This window comes from Temnothorax nylanderi, unplaced genomic scaffold (genome assembly GCF_030848795.1).
Source record: "Temnothorax nylanderi isolate EJ_2023f unplaced genomic scaffold, tnyl_v1.0 TNYL_tig0035_pilon, whole genome shotgun sequence".
Lineage (NCBI taxonomy): Eukaryota > Metazoa > Arthropoda > Insecta > Hymenoptera > Formicidae > Temnothorax > Temnothorax nylanderi.
In genome coordinates, this window is record NW_027249097.1 from 1,177,428 (window position 1) to 1,197,103 (window position 19,676).

A 19,676-nucleotide genomic window follows, 5' to 3' on the forward strand; every position below is an offset into this window, starting at 1 on the left:
CCCTCGCCCCCGGGTGGTGCCGTCGGGAGGGTATCCGCGCGATACCGATCGTTATACCGGTTATACGTCATTCGAACGCGGCCGCACCGCAGTTCCGCCACACCGGCGACACTGACGCCACCTGCCGGCACCGGGGATCCCTGCTGACTCGTCGTCCGTCGTCCCCGTCGAGCCGTCATCCTGGGATCATCGGGAGTCGTCGTCGGCGGTGTCATATATATATATATATATATATATCTCGATTCGCCGGATCCGGAACGCGATAGATTCGGATAGATGCGGCATCTTCACGGTTTCACGTCGCTGCCGATAACGTGTCGCAGATCGGCGGCGAGTTGAGCACGACGCGTGCGTGGTGCATAACATACATACGTATACCGTGTGTGTAACGTGTGTCGCGCGGCGGACGACGGATTCCTCGTTGATTGATATGCCCGGAGTGCGCCGCACGCGGGATCGTCGACGTTACGCTTCCTCCTAGCTCCCAACACTGACGATTCGAATCTGCAGCGAATATGGCGGCGATGGACGGCGACACGAAGCTCGACGCAAGTATCGTTCGCTGTGATTTATTAAATGTTGCCATCGTGTCCGTTTGCCCGAGATTCGCCACGGCGAATCGTGCCCGAAGAACACGATTTCGTAGACACATTTTTGTTTGGCATGCGTTGCGTTTGAAGTTTTTAACATTTTGTATTACGTTCGACAGATGTACGACGACGTCACGTACGCGGTGGACGCTCAGCAGGTTGAGGGTGAGATGACAGTGGGTTCGAAGCAGCGGTCAACTTTGGGAGAACCGGAGTTCAACACGTTAGACGAGCCCATCAAAGATACAATTGTACGTGTCTCGTGTCTTTTTATCACTTCTGCTCCAAAGTTATAAAGTTTAAAACACAGTAATATACGGAGTCTGACAGTGGAAAACTTTTAGACTATTTCTTATAAAGGAACAACAAGGTCTAAAGTGATAAGTAAGATGTGGGAATAATCTCTTAATATTGCCATTTATTCATACTGAATTACGTTTTAAAAGTAACATTTTATAAACGAGCACTTCTGCGGTGACAACTCCTTGAAGTTCCCAGGGATCATATCGCAGTCAAAATGATGTCATATTGACTGCGATATATTTCTTTCATGAAAATTTCTGATTACTTTATTAAATAAATTTTAATTTAATTGAATTTGCTGCCATGAATACGGTTTTAACGAAAAAGTGTTTAAAAACAAAGCCTCAAAATATTCTTTGAAAAATAACATATAGAAACCTGGAAAAATTGCGCTACAGATACTCTGTAAATATCTCTGACTTATATTGCATATGTGCGTTTCTATCTGATGTAGTTGAGGGACGTTCGAGCGGTAGGCAAGAAGTTTTTCCATGTTTTATATCCTAAAGAGAAGAAAAGTCTACTGAAAGAGTGTGAGTATGACTGACAAAACTCTCTTATTATTAAGAAGGCAGCAGATTGTTATATACTTGTATATTTCAGGGGATCTATGGGGACCATTAATATTGTGTACTTTTATGGCGATGTAAGATATATTTACATAGATATCACGCATACGTATGAAAATAATTTTATATGGCACACATTATAATTTATAATTTTCACTCAGGATATTGCAAGGTTCCACTGATGCAGCAGATAACTCGAATGATGGAGGACCTGAATTTGCAGAAGTGTTTGTCATCGTGTGGATTGGATCTATGGTTGTTACATTGAATTCAAAACTGTTGGGTGGAAATATGTAAGTAAATGAACCACGAATTCTGACTTATCAATTAGTTTACGATTATTGAAATGTATGACACAAAAATATTCAAATTTACAGATCTTTCTTCCAAAGCGTTTGCGTCCTAGGGTATTGCCTATTACCGACTGCCATCGCGTTAATTCTATGCAGAATTATACTGATAGTGCAGCAAAGCACTTTCCTATTTACCCTTAGATTTGTGATCAGCATGATTGGATTTTTGTGGGCAACATATGGTAAGCGTCCAATTATTCCAGTAAGATTATTTTTCCGTGACTTGTATTTTTCGAATTTTATCTAAAAGAAATGTATTGCTACATCAAAGTTTATATTAATATTTTAGCGTCTATGGCATTCCTTGGCGACAGTCAACCCGCAGGGAGGAAAGCATTAGCAGTATATCCAATTTTTCTGTTTTACTTCGTCATATCATGGCTAGTTATATCCCACACCACATAAAGTACAGCACAAAAATTAATCTGTTACAAGAGACTGCGCATTGCTCCGACCTTCCGGGTAAGTTTCAGAGGACGATGAAAAAAACAACCGGAAGGAGATGCAATGCTTTTTCGTACATGGTATTTTCCAAGTCCTGCATTTGGACATATTCCAATATCGTGCTTTTGTGAACAATACACAAGTATGGTAGGCAAATATTTATTATCTTAGATTCTCATTCGATACGTCAATTATGAGACTTGTAATTATATTTAATCTCACTAAATGCACATTACGATTGAGACAAATATCTTGTCGATATATATAAAACTATATTCTTTCTGCATGAATGTGAAAAATTGATCAGATTGGTATATATTTGTACAGACATGAAAAAAAAATGATGTAGTACGAGCGATAATTACTTGTCATTAATTCTAGACTGCTGGATCTGGATATTTCCTGTACTTCCATAAATTTTAAAACGATTTTTTTTTACCAGATTCCGATTTTAATTATAATTTAATTAAATTTAGACAGTGCAGAAGTTCGATGTATAATTTATATCTTTTTGTATATTATGTACATAGAATTACGTTTAAACCATATGTTACAATAAAATAATACAGTATAGAATATGAGAATCTCTCGTAGTTTATTTCACATATGTGAGAAGTATCTTTGCAGCTTCCGCAAAAGAGTCTTGCTGTCGTAATGTCCGGGATACGCGCTCAACGACTTTTGTACCGCGATGTAACTTGTCTGCAGGTCTCCAACCTGTATGTGCATCGAGCAAAGTCTGTAATACTGTAATTCGGCGTACATCGAGGTAGATTTAGGAACAGTTACCTCGTAAGCTAAATGCGCACTGTTGAAGTGCGCCTCGTACACGTAGCTAGCGATGTTAGCTGCTGCATGGAAATATGTTCTCGCCGCGGTAACGTTCCCGTTGCGCATTTCTATCACGCCGAGATTGTTATAAGCCAAAGCGTGCCTATTATCGCTGGCGACGGCTAGCCTTAAACACTCCTCGGCCATTATCAGATCGCCCAGCGTCTGCAATTGCATCCATTCTGTATAAGTGTATAACTTAATTATTTTAAAACGATGAAATGAGTCATACGTACAATAGCTATGTGAGAAATGTTGTACCACACGTCGGCCGCGTTCTCGTCGGTTGCAAGATTTAATGCTCTTTCGAAGCATGATATAGTATGATCGTATTGCTGAGCGTAGAAACAACAAAGCCCGAGGTTGTTGAACAACTCGGCGTTATGTACGCCCATTTGCAAGAGGCGCCTGGAACGTATATTTAGAATTGAAATTTAGCATTGTATAAATAAAACGCTGGAGATACAAATGGACCTGATCACACGGTGAATTCAAAAAACCATTGTAAAAGTAAAAAGAGAACATACAATCTACTTGTATTTCCAATGTACTTCGTACATATTGCATTTTATATTATACGTGTACCTGTAATAACGCAAGGCTAGCTCCGGTTGATCGTTGTAAAAATGATGCATGCCTATACTGGCGATCGCCTCGGTGTGAGAAGCGTCCTCCTGCGCAATTACCTTGTAATATTTCATGGACATCGTCGCGTTATTCAGGCTCTCGAATATGCGGCCCATCTCCGTGAGAATTGTAACGTCGTTCGCGAAGAACTCGAGGCCCCTCTTGCACGTGTCCAGCGCGGCCACTGGCTGATCGAGCCTGATGTAGACACGGATCAGCCGCAAAACCGTTTCGACGTTCCTGTGATCCTTCAACGCCGACTTGAATTGCTGCTCTGCGTCTCTTACTAATCCCAACGTGTAATAACACTTTCCGAGTTGAACTTTCCACCACCAGTCTTTATATTGACAGACCTGCGTCGCCTGAACGGCCAAGTCCAGCGCCTGTGATATATTCACACACAACGGCTTATTTAGGATATTATTATAATACTAAAATAATATCTGTCAATATAATGTCCACGACTCACGTATCTCGCATCATGTTCGTGGTAATATATATATTCGAACAATGGTTTCGCTATGCTTTGCTGATTAGCATATTTAGTTGTGTTTAATCGCGACAGTTGGATAAAAGGCCCACCGGGCTCCGTCAACATCGACGCTGTGCCAAGCCTTGGAGGACGAAGATCTCATATTTAATCTCTTCTTGATATTAAGTAGCACATAAGTCACTCATTATACCTAACGCTGCGTCCTGAGCTTGCTGTAATTGGCCTGGCAGTCATTGCTGTTCTTGGTGTTCGCAATGCCTGTTCAATAGATTGGGACATCGCTGCCTGAGTGGCAGGCCGTACTACCCCGGTAACAGGTCTACCTTTAAAACATCAATGCGGAATCTCGTTTTAGGATTGAACAATAAATTTGAATTGGACTTTTTAGGTGAGCCACGACAAACCGGATTGAGATTTAGGTCGCACCCCTTGACCAGTGGAACTGGTACCAGGATTTTTCAGGGAAGTTCCTGGCCTGGGCATCGTAGATATTGCATAATTATCTAACAGAGTCTCCGCGATTCCCTCCTCCTCGCCCTCGATGTCGTCCACGTAAACTTGCAGCGTTAAGGCACGCATTTTCAAGACCCACACGGCCTGGCAGCGAAGTTATATGTCACGACTGATTCACAAACGATTACTACTTTCAAGAAATAAGGAGAAACAATATATACCTGATCCAACGGATTTTTCCGCAATAAATCCGTGCATACCGCGGCGCAAGCTTCGTACTTTTGTCGGCTGAATAAGCTCAAAGCTGTGAATAATTCCATGCTCGACAAAGTCTAAATTACCTCCAGGAATGGAACGCCAGTCTCGTAGCATTGATCCGATTAGACTATACCACTGTACTACGTTTTGAGCAACCACCTGCCTTATGGCGTATAATACACAAGCGAAGTTATTGATTATTCCGAGTTATCTTTTCTTTCGTAACGACGACGTAAAATGTAAAAGGTAGTAATCAATGCAATAGTATACATATGATTGGTATTTGTTTTTAATCACATGCTAGATGACATATACTGGATAAGTCTTTAACGTTTTTTTTTAGCGTGAACGGCATGAACGGATAAAATTGTCAAATTTATTCCTGATATGATTTTGATCTACTTAAATGATTACAATTTACAATCATTTATTAGAAAATTGTAATTGCCATGGCATTTGTTGGTAAAAATCATCCAAGGTTAGTGTAAAAAAAGAGCCGATTATTATCGTGACAATTTATCATTTTTACATATTTATTATGTGTACGACAATCATTGTAGCATACGAGAAGCATTTGAACGGTTTTTCGAGACGAAAAATATAGAGGAACAATGCACCGAGCAGTCTTTGATACATTTACACAATGCTTTTTTGGTATGTAAAACTAAATGTCTCTCTCCTCAATTGATTTTATTTCACAAAAATGGGCTCGTTCAGGCAACAGAGAATGGAATAATGAACTCTTCTCAATTATATGATGCGTTCCAAGACATTCTCGAGATAAGAATGTCACAGTACGAGTTTCAGGTTTTCTTCAAGAAAGTCAGTTAATTGTTCCTCAAATTTCTTTAAAAGTACATTTTCTACAAATTTCCTTCGAATATCTTTCAAAATGTAATTGCCAATTACCAGATAGATACAAGACTTGATGACAAGGTGACGTGGGACGAATTCATTACTTACTTGCTGATAGAATTTCGGGACATAGACACTAGCGTGAAATCGCAAATGTTGGAAACGCCGTTAACAGATTTACCGAAATTACTAAGAACCCGTCATCGCACTCCTGTATGCAGAATTACATTTTGTCCAGAAGTTTTGCCGGTATGCGTTCAATATTTAAAGGATCTGATGCGCGAGTCGATCAACTCTACAGTTTTATAGGAAGCTATCATGTATCAAACAATATCTTGTATCTTTTGACATTCCGGCAATGTGTTGGAAAACTGGTTTTTAACAGAAAAAGCAGTCGATCGGCTTTTGCATCAATTAAAATTATCTCTTCCGAAAAATAACTTTCTGCCTGCAAGCGTGTCCTTTTATGGTAAACTCCATTATGTTAATTTTTAGGACAGAAGCACGAGTTTTCGCCGAGGTTGTTATCTGACCGTTAGCCGAGAGGGAGTGATTAATTACTGGTCGTTAGATCTCGAGTACGAGCGTACTGTGCAATCCAAGAATCGTCAGTACTTCATTAGCATCTCTCTCTCTCTCTCTCTCTCTCTCTCTCTCTCTCTCTCTCTCTCTCTCTCTCTCTCTCTCTCTCTCTCGCCTTCAGCTGACGCTCCTGTCGTTATCACTTTTTTGCAGCATACTTAAAGGTGCAATCTACTGTTATAACTGACATGGTCGTGCTGCCGGATGTTCAGGTAGTGTGCACGAGTTCAACGGAATGCGATTTGAGATTTTACGACGTATCGGCGAAAAAGTTTGATCTCCGTATACTGGTTAGCGACTAGCCCAGATTTCGTAAAACTATATCAATCATCTATCCGCTACCGATATACTTTTAATTAATGGGTGAATGACATTTCTAGATATCCAGTTTGCAAAATGCAGTCGTTTGTATGCACTATTACTTCAGTACAGACAGGAACGAGAATTCCTACATCGTGCTGGGTGATATGAGTGGATCCGTCACAATCATGGCCTTTAATCCTACGGACAGAGGACCTTTCAAGCAGCATACTGCATGCGACACGATCGTTCTTCGTTACGACAATGTCATTAAAGTAACATAAGGATTAGCGAAGTAGCCGTTACAAATCTCGTCGACTGAATGCCGGCATAAATATTACAGAATGTTATATTTACAACAAGTTGATTGCAGAAATCGAGATCATCCATTCCGTAACTGTTTAAATGACATTTAAACAGTTTCATTTAAACAATTACAAAATAACAGATGTTTCTCAGCTTCTGCTGGCAATCTGCTAGCTCTTTTGCTTACTGGGTATCTTAATGAAATATACATCAGATATATGCTTATCATTTTTCTAAAAGATTACCGCAATTAGGGAGAGCTGCAAGGATTTGACGTCACGGAGTTTAAGAACATACATACAAACTGGACGAGCCAGGTGGCTTATTACGGGAGCTTACGTGCGTTTGTATCGAGTAGTCAATGCTCCGTTTGTTCTTTGTGCGTTTTCGATGCGAGTGGCGCGAGGACGCAATATAAATTTCAAGTTCTCATGGGAATATCCTGCTTCGCGCTCTGCGACGGTAGGTATCCTCTCGCTTCGCAACCGCGGATCAATCGGTCGATTTTTGAAGATGTTAACGTAAATGAAAGATATAACCGACTTTTTCAGAGAGTCGCATACTGGTAACGGGTGGGCCAGACTGCGCGGTTCGCATTTGGAATCCGTTTGTCCCCGGGAAGGCGAATGCCGTTCTGTCGGGGCACCGCTCGACCATCTGCGCGCTTGTCGTAATAGACGCCGGCAAGCGCATTTATTCCCTGTCGAAAGACAGATGCGTAAAAGTGTGGGACGTCCCAGCTCATAGCTGCATTCAGGTTTGGGAAGTTACGGGATAGTCCTCTTCTTTCTGTTGCACATTTTATTTCGTTCATCTTTTAACAAATATAATGACACAGATATATATTTCATAAACAGACGTACAACAAATTGCCGAGTGAGCTGAGCGAATACGCCCCGATGACCATAGTGTTCAACACGCTGACTCGTACGATGATCATCGCCAGCATGATGATAGCTGTCCTCGTATGCGAGAACGTGATTAACGAGGAAATCTCGGATGGCTACGCGCATACCAAGGGCGTCAGCTGTGTTCTCTATACTCAGCTGTTCCAAGTGGTGACTCTCTTATCCGAAAATCGTTGATAAAATTGTCAATAAAGCGACGATATTTGTTATTCCACCGGTATGCAGATTGTTTCTACAGGATTGGATTCGTGCATCATTGTGTGGGATCCGTGGCGCGGACGCCGTTTACGTTTGATACCGCACGCCCACAGTATCATGCGATACGGACAACATGCCGATATCGAGATCACGGCAGCTTGTTTCGATGTTTCGGAGCAATTTTTAGTAACCGGCGCCAGAGACGGTTCGTTGAAAATGTGGAATTACAATACCGGCGTTTGTGTACGCGACATGATGGTCGATCATCAATGGTACAGCGGACGTTAAATAAATGCTTTTTTTTCTTACAAACTGTATATATATATATATGGCATTCGATTAAATTACAAAAAGTACTGTAATCGTAAAACTGTTACTTTTAAGAAAAATTATTTATATAACAGTTTTCTTCTTCAAGGTTTTTTATGTCGAACAATTTTAATTAGAAAATTACATGAATTAGAGAATGTTTTTTTCTTATATTACTGATAAAATAACATTGAAAAGTAATCCTAGGTGAAAATATCCAATACAGTTACAGTACTTTTCGATATCGACTAAAAATGAGCAGTAATAAATTCTCATTTTATACCGTTCTTATATATTTTTTTATAGCGAAATAACGAACGTCGTATGGTACGAAGATCGAATCTTGTGCTGCGGCCGGAATAAACACGTGACAGAACTTGCGGCTTTCGAGTCTGACATATGCAAAAAACATTGGATAACCAGTCACACCGACGACATTCTGTGTTCGGCCGCAAAACTTCCACAGCTGCTAGCTACCGGGACGTACAACGGGGAACTAATTCTCTGGAGGCTTGAAACGGGCCAGCCTTTTAGAAAGTACCAAGTGATTGACGTTAGCAGAAGGTGACGTCAATTTGGCATTCGTCATGAGCAATAATTAACGATGACAATATGCAATTAGAAAAACTAATTGATTTAATAGGTACATTGCGAGAAGGACGAACGCGCAGATAGAGTCCGGGAAATCAGATAAGATCGGCAGTGCTGTCGATCAGCAAACCAAGTAAATTATAATGCCCTTATAGCTGCGAAAGAAAGGTTTGTCGACGTGTTCTAAACCGACCTCCTCGCGAGACAGAAAACTGACTCCGTGCGCACATCAAGAGTCAGCATTGAATATCGTTCGCGTGACCGCGGTGCGCGCGATAATCTTTCTAACCGCGCGAGAAGCGAAACCGGACGTCGGCACGCTGCTGGTCGCGCTCGATTCCGGCCTGGTGCAAGTGTGGACGCATCATCCCGCGGCGGGATTTTTAGCAGCTTTCTCAGTCATCCACACGGTCGGCGACTGCGCCACGTCCTTAGCCACCGATTCCGAAAATCAATTTCTCGTAACAGGTGTCTTGACTTCCTAAACAATCAATTGAATGTTAAACTTTTCGCGATTATCGGGCCAAATTTTACGCGATTGTTCACAACTTTGCTCCTGGAACTTTTCCTCGAAGGCCACAGCGTAGGGTACATAAAGGTTTGGCTCCTCTCCAATTACGCGCTACCGAATCCGCCGAAGATATGTATGCCGCTACTGAGACTGGAATTTCCATTCTTGTGGAACGACAAAATAGACGGAAGAGCGAAGAGAGCGGTACGAGATCAGACGCTGCCGCTCCTGCTGTCGTCTGTGCGCGGTCACACGCGGGGGATTACTTCTCTTCAGGTCATTTCTAGCGCGCGAATGATAGTTAGGTACACAGGATCGCTGTAAAGATTTGATATATAGGCGCATTTCTTTACTGAGAGAAACTTAAATATATAATAGCGGTAGCGCGGATCGCACGGTACGTTTGTGGAGCCTCGGAGGCCGTTACATATCGATGCTGGGCACGTTCAGAGATTGGGCCACGATTTTGCCCACTGTGCCCGTGCATAGATATTTCGAGGATTATAAGCTTCCAGCGGACATTAGGGGACTCGCCAGTTCCACCACTTTAAAGGTAAATTAAAAAAAAAATGTATGCGGAAATGTGCAATGTATAATGTATATCATTGGGACGATGCACAGGTACTTCACGGTGGCATGAGACGAGTACCGATAGAGATCGAGGAAGAGGAAATCGATATCCCGAAAGAAACTCTCGAAGAGGAGCGACACATGTTGTACGGGAAGGAATTAGACAGTTCTGTGCTTGAGAATTACTATGAATCACAGTTGCCTGAGAGAACGTATCAGAAATGTCTGCGATTAGATAATACTTTGCAATACGTGAGTACACGTACATGCTTTGTATTGAAATATTTATTTTGCAAGATTTACTTTATTATATATTGTTATATAAGATATAATTTGAACTTATAGAAATCTCATTATTGTAGATACCAATTTATACGCATTTACCAACATACTCTTTAAAACCTGTGGAGGCGCAGAAAACACTCTTGCTCGGACAGAAAATGGAGCTTACGTAATGGATTTTTATTTTTATTTGAAAACTGAAAAGATATCGCACGGGAATGTTTGTCCAATATTTTAAAAATATTTATAATTACAGTAAAAAGGTACATTTAAGAAGAGCAATAAAACCACTGCGTTCTCACGTGACGGAACGAGCCAAAGGCACTTTCACAAGATCAAATCCAATGCAACGTTAATTCTCCATGAACTTTATAAAACTCTTGCTAAATGTTAGTAAAACAATATATATTTTACACGTTGTATAAATCGAAATGAGATATTAATTTAGATTACTCGGATTAGTAGAACTCATATTTATATAACAATTATTTTTCGATCTAATTATTTACTAACTAAATCGCTCATCTAATTACGTACAGGCTTTAATCTCTCTTCAGCGAATACAATAATGATGATATATAAATAAGTAATTAAGCATTTACTACGTTTACGCGGGCGTTACTTCTGTAGTAACTTACGATAATTCACTTGTTTACGCGGAGGAATTATCGTAAGTTACTATAGAAGTAACGCTCGCGTAAACATAGTAATTGTCAAGTTGTAATGATGCTACGTACATACATTATTGTCACTCGGTGAACATCGGGATATAACAATGAACAACGCGCCCTCGTGTACTTTTGTTTCAAATTAAAACGATTTGTCTTAAATATTACGATATTTCATCATCGGCTAATAGCACATGCATACAATACTAAACTATAATGCCTCCGATCATGTCCATACTCAAGTATTTTCTGTGATTTAAAATTCATGACAATTTCGGTTCAACAAATTCGGTTTCCATCATGGAAATACGCGGCGGCGTTTTCCAGATTGCACTGGATGTACGCTTCAATCGACTTCTATCTATACCATGGAACAATTCGGTCAAATCTGGCGTGCACTTACGAGTATTGAAGAACTTGTAAACTATTGTGTCAGGAATGTGTAGTTGCATCGCGAGCTGCACTTTGCGAACATGTGCTGCAATTAAAAAATATATACATATGTATCTTTCCTTGTTTTCTTATTTTAACGATAATTTAAAATATCATAGAGAAAGTACCCTGTGCCCAATGCGGTATCTCGTGTTTCGGTCTGCTTTCATCATCTGATTCATCATCGTCAGGTTCACTATCTAACACATAACTCACGGTAGCACCTTGATGCTTATTATTGGCTTGTTGCTTTTGCTAAAAAAAACAAAATCAAATAACCAATTCAGTTATACGAGCAAATAGAGTTTGAGTCATTTTCTTCGAGGTAAAAGACAACTCACTTTAGCTTGAGCTGCAAGTAACTGATTTTTTCTTAATGCTTCGGCGGCGGCTTGTTGGGTCCTCGCTTCCGCTTCCCTACGTTTCTCGGCTTCTTGCTCCCGGCGTCTTTGCTCGGCGAGCGAACGTTCCGTCTCTTCTTGTTCCTGCAACCTCTGCAATTTCTGTTGCTCCTCCAGTTTGCGGCGCTCTTCCTTCTCCTGTGCTCGTTGCAATTGGGCGAGACGCTTCCTCTCCATCTCCTCGCGTTGCTTTTCTTGCATCACAAGGGCTAATTTCGCCTTCTCCTCTCTTTCTCTCTCGGCTCTCTGCCGTTTCTCAAATTCCTGCTTCTCCTTAGCTTCTCTCGCTAATTTGTTCTTGAGCTCCTTCTCTTGCCGCTTCCTACGTACAAAGCACATATACGAGATACTGTCCCGACAATTGTTCATCTTTTACATTAAGAAAATTTTATGTACCTTCTCTTCTCCTCCGTCTGTAATCTCAAGGCTTCCTCTCTCTTTTTTCTCGCGTCCTCCTCAGGCCGCCTCTTTTCGTCTAATTGGTTCTCCGTCAAATTGGTTTTAGTGGTACTTTTTGGGGGTGGAATCAAAGACTCCATATTAGTAATGATGTTCGCACGCGAGGCGGTTAAAGTTTTTGAATACTAAAATTAAAATACATGTAATTAAATATGCTCGCGGTGCAATTTAAAAAGAAATAAAATTCTGCATTGATCTCACATTCGAAAGATTCTGCGTGTTTAAAGGGGTGTGAAGACGATTCACAGACAATGTAGGCTGCATCAATTTTAGCTTGCTTAAAGGTGTCGTTTTTAACTGCTGTGTTTGCTTTACGTTTATTTTATCAGTTTGAATCAGAAGCAATTTATTAATACGTTCTGGCAGCTGTTCCTTGTTCTGAAAAAGCAAGATCAGTTCATTAGTCAATGAAATCCAGCATTAAAAGAAAGTAGAAAGGATTAAAATAATTGTAAAATATAACTAACCACATATTCTTTTACCTCTTTAAGCTCATCGTTTTTCTTTTGTTTCGCTAACGAGATCCTCTTAGCTTTCACGAGCGACTTACGAGCTAATATTTGCGCAACACTCTTCTCCGCGTTCTTCGGTTCTGTCTCCATTTCCGCAGTGGCCATTGCACGAGTTTTCGTCCTGGTTATTCTGGTTGGAGCGTCTACGTCGACCTTCGGTTTCGGGCTATGCATAACCGCCTGCTCGAACGCTTCGACTCGCTTCTTCACAGATTCCTTCGCGTAAGGACTAAATAAGGCGTTCGACTTGTACGTGGTTTTACTCTCTTGCGCGACCACGGGCGCAATTGCGTCTTTGACGCGTGTTTTCACCGTATTAGGCGTATTAGGGATCTCGTCGTCGCTGGACGTCGATAACATGCCTCTGACTTGTTTCTTATTAACCTGCTTCCTACCAAGTTGCTTTCTCGGCCTTTTTACTTCAGGCGACGATTCATCGTCTGTAATCAATCCATCACAGTCATTGTATTGTGCGGGTGCTTTGTACGATTGCATAACGTCTTGCGATGTTTTCTTAGAACTTTCCTTTTCCTTCGACTTCTTACTGTTTCTCGCTGCTTTCTGGATCACCACTGTCTCGTTTAATTTTGGCTGTTGTGGTAAACGCTCCAATACCACTGTGGCGTTTAACGGCAAGAGACTATGCTTCAAAGTTGAATTCATAACTGGAACAGGCTTTCCAATCGCATCCTCGTACATAGACGGTTCTTCGACGTCATCTGCATTGGGTGCAACAATTGCGTCATCGACATTATTCACTTCCCTGTTCTGAGAACTCTTGAAGCTCGCCGTATTGGAGCTTGCCCTACTAGAGCGTCGTAGAACTGGCGATTCAAAATTATCATCCTCTTCAGTATTCTTGCTCTTGGCCTCTTCAACGGGTTCCGTAGGTTCCATAGGTTGAGCAATCTGTTTGGATTGCTTCCTTGTCACTCTTCTCGTTTGACTTTCCTCTACTCTGCTATACTTGGAAATCCTATTGTTATCTTCATCGGAACTGCTTGCTGCTGACTTCTTCCTTTTAATCTGACTGTCTCTCTTCACCTAATATTAACAAAATTGTACATTATACAACGTTATACATTGTAACAACAAATATACTATCCTACGACTTGCAATCAACGTATTATAACGTAGAAAACCATCATTACTTACTTTCTTTACAGAATTACTCAGGATGAAGCTTTGCTTCTTGATGTTATCCGCTGCTCTCTTGGATGCTCCTCTCTTAGCTCTACGCCCTACGACCTCACTCTCCTTTCGTTCCTCCTCGTTGACAGACAGCACGGAGCTCGCTGGCGAAAGATTTTCCTGCTGAAACACCTCGTCCTCCGGTATGGTCTCGATACGCTGGACCGCTCTTTTCCGGGTCTTCGGCGTCTTCGGGACGAGCGGGCCGGACGACGGCTGTGACAATTGCGCGGCGAGCTCCCGCACGTAGGACAGACTGTCCTCCAGATTCTCCCTGAGACGGTTCGACAGTTCCACGCGACGATTGTGGATGACCATCAGATCATTGAGAATGGTCTCGCGGATCTCGGACTTCGATCGGGCGTTCATGGTGCCGGGGGGGCGTAAATTCCGTGATTCCTGCAGTATGTACGTCCGCGTGTTACCGCGGTATAGGCACGCGCGTGTCAAAATTTCAACACCTATATCCCGGACGGCGCGAATACAGACGACATTACGGCACGGCGTGCTCGCGGTCGCGGGAACGGCGATAATAATAATATTCACGCGGCACCGAGATCAGCCGATTCGGGCGGGCTACGGACCGAGTGGCACCGAGCGCCGGTTGCTTCTTGTTGGCGGGCACATCGAGACGAATCAGAATCCTCGGCCGCCCGGAGGCTAACGAACTTTTCCGTTTGATTTGAATCGAGACCCCTGGCGACATCTGTACCCGCCATCAACCTCCCCGCGGCCGCGTTCGTGAACGCATCGTTGCGCCGCGACTTTCCAGAAGGAGCGTGGATGGAGGAGTAACTAGAAAATAATCACTAGATTTAAATCTCGCGTAACGAAGGAGGGTACGTGTCCGCTAAAGATAAAAGTGGAAATTTGCGAAGAAAGGGCAACAAAGAAAATTAGACAATCTTTTTATTTTGTTACATCCTTTTATAAATGTTAATTCTTTTTTTTCTCTTATTTACATTTCTAGTGTGTGTAAACAGCACCTTTTAATTTATATCACATTTAAATTGTTGTCGTCAATAACATATCCATTCAGAAACACATAAAAATTGAGAACAAATATTAACAAATTGAAATCATATATAAATACATATATTTATATATATATATTTTTATATATATATTTATAAATATATACGTATATATATATCGTTTGATATAATTTGTAAACACATGTATCCACTGACATAAATAAATTTTTTTGCATATCCATATCGAACTATGGAATGCACTTTTTAAATTCATCACAATTATCAGTTATATAATGTGCAGCAAATTATTTAAATTGGCAGTGCACAATACACGTTATGATAATCACTTGGTCCTACCCTGCATTATTTAAATGCGAATTATCTACATCTATTCTCTCGTTAAATGTAAACAAGCTCATTGCTTTTAAAATCACATTTTGATTTTCGATTGCTTAAATTTAAATATATCCTCAGAAAAGTAGATCAATCTGTGAAATCGCGATTTGTTTTTTTTTTTTTAACAGTAAAGTGCAGTTGCAAAAAATTTATCACATTATTACGAATGGAACAATTCTTTGATATTATTTTGCATCGGAAATCCGGACGTGCAAATTCCAAAATTGAACCGTCGTTAAACCCTGCCTTTTCTTAAACTCGTTCGTCTTAGGAATTACTCTCCGCTTCCTGTACCCTCACTAGGATTTTCCGCAGAACATTGACCTCTTTGAGCAAATATCTTAAGCACCTCGACTTCAAAGTTCGGATCAAGCAAAATATCTATTCCCTTTGTTCCATTCGTCGAATACTTTTGAAATACGGTCTTAGCTACTTCCCATAATGAGCAATTGTGTTGCAGCGTACGGACCAGGGGCAGCGCCGATGGGAACAATAACGACAAGTTACTAGAAAACAAATGTAAAATGAAAACAAGGTCTATGTCATCCAAATAAATTATCGAATGTACTCACGTAAAGACGGGAATAACTAAATTAGTAATGAATTGTATTTGGAGATCAGGAATCGGCGCACGTTCCCTGTCCATCATTTCGACCGGCGCGTTGCCCATGCTTTTCTCGAGATCTCCTTGCGAGAAGAATTCGTCAAATATTTGCTCCTAATACGGAAAATTAAAATTTATTTATGGCTATCATTGTGTGGACTTGTACAATAAATCGGACATATTAAAGTTAAGCGAATTTTACCGCCGTTTTCTTCGAGATTTTCCAATCTTTGGTCTGATCGCTAAGATCGCAGCAAGTCATAAGCATCTCGAATAACAGCTTCTGCTGTTTCGAATCATTTTTGTTATATCCATCGCGAATCATTTCTTCTTGGTTCTTTATGCTACGAAAGTGAGAGGCTAGATCAGTCGCGAGTATATTGCTCCTCAGCAAATCCAAAGCTTCGCTGTACTCGTTGCTGTCCAAACTCTCAAATATATTGCAGCCTTCAGTGTTTAAAATGCACATTGTTTGTGCAAGATGATGTCTCTATGAAACAAGGAGTAATATATCTCAGTTCAGTTGGAGAACGAAAATTGTTTAAAAAAAAACTGTCGACATTCCGTTGTCTTACCTCCATAACAGATCCCTCTGAACTGTAAAGACTTGCTAATACGGTGCCGCACTCGGTTTGAAATGAATTATTAGTTCCTCTATGGTCTATATCATGACATAAACATGACACAAGAAACACCAGGGCCTGTAAGGGGGTCATGTAATTTTCCTCAATAAGTTGCAGATTCTTTATCAACAGATATGCAAAGTGCGCCACGGAGAATGCATGTGTCCAATTGTGATAAGGTGCGTCTCTGTAGCCTTTCTTGACATACAGTATGAATCTAAAAATTGTTACGTTACAAAATAAAATTTATTGAATCATACATTACTTCGTATTTCGCATCAGTACCTTGCAAGGGTCGGCATTTTAATTTGCTTTAAGAAATTCAAGTCTGTAAACATTTTAATAGTGTAGCAAGGTATATGTTTGTAAGGTACATTCCTCGGACTGAAGTGAAATTTGTTGAAATCTTTAATATTGTGATCGTCCCCGCAATTTAACAACGCTTGCACAGCAGATTCCTCCACCTACAAAGAAATCCCTCTACGTAATCCATTAAACGATTATAAAATATATCGTTTGTCCGACAAATGTCTTACCTTCATGTGATACATCATTATCTCGTTACTAAGCTTATTTCGAGCTTGAGCGTCCTGCATCTTTTTATAAACGATACTATGCATTATCGATATACCGCAATAGATACTGAACGCTGTCGCGATCTGTTCGTCAAAGGCATCGAAATACAAACCGTTTATTTTATTGCACAATTGAGCCACTCCTAAAACATAACTCTTTACATCTTCAGGTTTTTATTACAATTTATTTCAATTGCAACATTCTCGCAGGACGTTTAACCCAGTATGTTTAATTTACCAACAATGCCTTTCTCGTCCCGTATTGGAAAGCACAAAATATTTCTAGTCCTAAATCCTGTCGCCTCGTCTATCCCGCGATAAAAAAGGGGATGATTGTAAGCGTCTCGTATATTGAGTAATTTACCGGTGGTCGCAACATGACCGGCTATACCCTGTCCGATAGGTATTCTCATCTCGCTTATAGCCTAGGAACGTTAAAAAAATAAAAACGTCGAGTTAATTACAAAACATTGATCCATTTGCATGTGAAATTAACTGCGCAAGTTACCTACTTCTCCCGTGGAAATGCCATCAAACACTTTGGCAACCAAATCTTGTTGATCAGGATCCAAAAGGAATAAAGAGCATCTCTCTGCGTTTGTCAAATTTCTGACCTCCGCCATAATCTCGCGCAGGAGATCAGAAAACTCTCCTAGATTTTGGATCGGAAGATAAATAAAAGATGGTACAGATTAAACATCTTGGAGTAGGTATAATATATTGGATATATTGTACTTTTGGAGCTGATTCATACCCAAATACGTGAAGAGCTTCCTAGAAACAGCTAGTAAATTTTGACACTGTCGTTTCACACGAATTTCCTCATAGCAACGCAACGAACTGAGCAAGTATCCAAGACAAAACCTGCGATATTTTTTCATTCAATATAAATTACGTTCCATTGGCAATTGCACAGTACATAACAATTGCATTATACCTAAAGCATTCTTGAACTAGCTCTGTACAAGCGTGTCGAGCTTCATCCCCATCCACGTAATCTACCAGGCACACGAGCAAAGCTGTATAATGCTTGAACGGATGCTGTATCGGGATTGTTAAGAGGGATTGCGACGTTGCGTCGGTTATTCTATTAACGTGTCTCAATAATTCTCCATCGAGTTGCGCAACGTTCAGAGCTAATGACGTTTTATTTATCACAGCCTCGTACAAAACACTGTTTGGTATCTGCAAAACAAATTTAATTCTGTTCTTCGTAACTCACAGAAAATATATCGGGCGAAAATTGTGCTACCACATTCGTTTTTCAAATGAATAAATTAGGGATATTAATCGGGAAATGTGTGTCAAGCTAGGAATATAAATTTAAATGGATGATAATTATCCTATTGGGTTGATCAATAACAAATCTGACCTATAATCTTATCACAAACAAAGTGTGATAAGTGTGATATGCAACAAAAATATCTAAACATTTCTAAGTGCTGTAAACAAAACTGGAGAAGATGAATATTTTCTCATTCCGGATAGCTGCTGCACTCAATTGAAATTATCGTGCCATCTAACGTTTTCTTCTCTCTCATCTTTAAATTTTATTCTATACAGGAAATCGTCGCGACGGAGACACTTACAAGAAACCTCAGTTCTCTATCCAGAATTTCGTCGCCTATCACATGGACAACCATTTCCTCAGTTTCTACCTGTACCGATATGAGAAAGACTAGCCTCGAGTTCGTCACGTCCTGCACCTGTAGAATAAAAAACGAGACTGAAAAAGGAGGCGACAAAAGAAATTGGGGGAAAATGACATTAACGAATTCGGCTACTACCAAAAAAAAAAAGGAAAAAAAGAAGAAACGAGCGAGCCAGCCGGTGTTCCGTCATCCGACCTAGCAGACGACCGCGATCGCTCGTGGTGGCGTCGCGTCACCATTGGTCGACCGGCGCGCGCGGGTCACGATTCTCGCAAGCCCGGGCGTCCGGTGCGTCGGGATTTCGTAGAAAGTTAGACGTTTTCGTTACGCACATATTTGTTGAGCCGCCGCTGCACCTCCGTGTACGGCAGGTCGCACAGCTGCTCGATCAGCGCGAGGATCCTCGTCGGGTTCGTGCCCATCTCGGCCGATCGCGAATCGGGTCTTCCCTCTGCACACCCACCGAGACTCCCGCGCGAATCATTTCAGGATAGGACGCGGCGCGACGGGAACAACGTCGGCGACATCGATCGTCCCGTCGCAGCCCTTCGCGTGGGCCGACATCGAAGCGACACCGTTGGAAAAACCGAGTTGAAACTGCGCGGCGGTTGGCGGTTGGTCCCGTGAGTCCCGTCTCCCGTCGCGCGATTTAACCGCAGCCGATCGTGGCCACAGGGTTGACCGGGTCGACGACGAGGGGAAGCGCGATCGATGAACGAACCCAGGAAGCGACAGGAGCACCGCGTCAAACGGATTCACCACTGACAGGCGGCGATCGCGCGCGACTGCATCGCGTCGCGTGTCGACGATGTTTTTTTTTCTTCTTCTTTTGTTATAAATAATTCCGGGTACGTTC

At 41.3% G+C, this 19,676-nt stretch overlaps 5 protein-coding genes across 7 annotated transcripts; 2 read left to right on the top strand and 3 right to left on the bottom strand.

The window, feature by feature from the left end:
* Positions 1-406: 406 nt before the first annotated feature.
* LOC139771089 (protein YIPF6) lies at positions 407-2,843 on the top strand. Its single transcript, XM_071703592.1, has 7 exons — positions 407-548; positions 710-841; positions 1,348-1,426; positions 1,497-1,539; positions 1,624-1,755; positions 1,840-1,997; positions 2,105-2,843. Exons 1-7 carry the CDS (start codon positions 516-518, stop codon positions 2,218-2,220), a joined length of 693 nt encoding a protein of 230 aa, XP_071559693.1. The 5' UTR covers positions 407-515; the 3' UTR covers positions 2,221-2,843.
* Positions 2,744-5,024, bottom strand: Bbs8 (tetratricopeptide repeat protein 8). The gene is made up of 8 exons (XM_071703565.1): positions 4,885-5,024; positions 4,615-4,807; positions 4,401-4,533; positions 4,187-4,331; positions 3,676-4,100; positions 3,327-3,498; positions 3,049-3,255; positions 2,744-2,976 (listed from the first exon to the last, which is right to left on the bottom strand). The coding sequence occupies exons 1-8, from the start codon at positions 4,981-4,983 to the stop codon at positions 2,860-2,862; spliced, it is 1,491 nt and encodes a 496-aa protein (XP_071559666.1). The 5' UTR covers positions 4,984-5,024; the 3' UTR covers positions 2,744-2,859.
* Positions 5,025-5,309: 285 nt separating this feature from the next.
* Positions 5,310-11,512, top strand: Wdy (WD repeat-containing protein WDY). Its single transcript, XM_071703598.1, is given in 17 exon segments — positions 5,310-5,399; positions 5,482-5,743; positions 5,834-6,025; positions 6,272-6,383; positions 6,512-6,648; positions 6,739-6,933; positions 7,219-7,426; positions 7,516-7,721; positions 7,822-8,022; positions 8,098-8,342; positions 8,686-8,991; positions 9,131-9,438; positions 9,546-9,786; positions 9,860-10,034; positions 10,103-10,303; positions 10,414-10,502; positions 10,590-11,512. Coding segments are annotated over 17 exon segments (3,207 nt in total). The 5' UTR covers positions 5,310-5,370; the 3' UTR covers positions 10,690-11,512.
* Positions 10,504-14,658, bottom strand: Incenp (Inner centromere protein). Of its 2 annotated transcripts, none has more exons than XM_071703555.1 (7): positions 13,961-14,658; positions 12,776-13,849; positions 12,495-12,671; positions 12,231-12,418; positions 11,775-12,156; positions 11,562-11,688; positions 10,504-11,479 (listed from the first exon to the last, which is right to left on the bottom strand). In XM_071703555.1, exons 1-7 carry the CDS (start codon positions 14,363-14,365, stop codon positions 11,265-11,267), a joined length of 2,568 nt encoding a protein of 855 aa, XP_071559656.1. In that variant the 5' UTR covers positions 14,366-14,658; the 3' UTR covers positions 10,504-11,264. The 2 variants fall into 2 exon arrangements, with proteins under 2 accessions (XP_071559656.1, XP_071559655.1); XM_071703554.1 differs by having other exon boundaries at positions 12,761-13,849.
* A 230-nt stretch (positions 14,659-14,888) lies between these two features.
* On the bottom strand, positions 14,889-19,654 carry LOC139771074 (cGMP-dependent 3',5'-cyclic phosphodiesterase). Of its 2 annotated transcripts, none has more exons than XM_071703556.1 (12): positions 19,153-19,654; positions 18,758-18,874; positions 18,106-18,353; positions 17,923-18,032; positions 17,681-17,820; positions 17,407-17,593; positions 17,130-17,332; positions 16,879-17,057; positions 16,546-16,810; positions 16,173-16,460; positions 15,939-16,084; positions 14,889-15,872 (listed from the first exon to the last, which is right to left on the bottom strand). In XM_071703556.1, exons 1-12 carry the CDS (start codon positions 19,240-19,242, stop codon positions 15,641-15,643), a joined length of 2,205 nt encoding a protein of 734 aa, XP_071559657.1. In that variant the 5' UTR covers positions 19,243-19,654; the 3' UTR covers positions 14,889-15,640. The 2 variants fall into 2 exon arrangements, with proteins under 2 accessions (XP_071559657.1, XP_071559658.1); XM_071703557.1 differs by having other exon boundaries at positions 17,130-17,311; positions 19,153-19,653.
* Between the last annotated feature and the right edge of the window lie 22 nt (positions 19,655-19,676).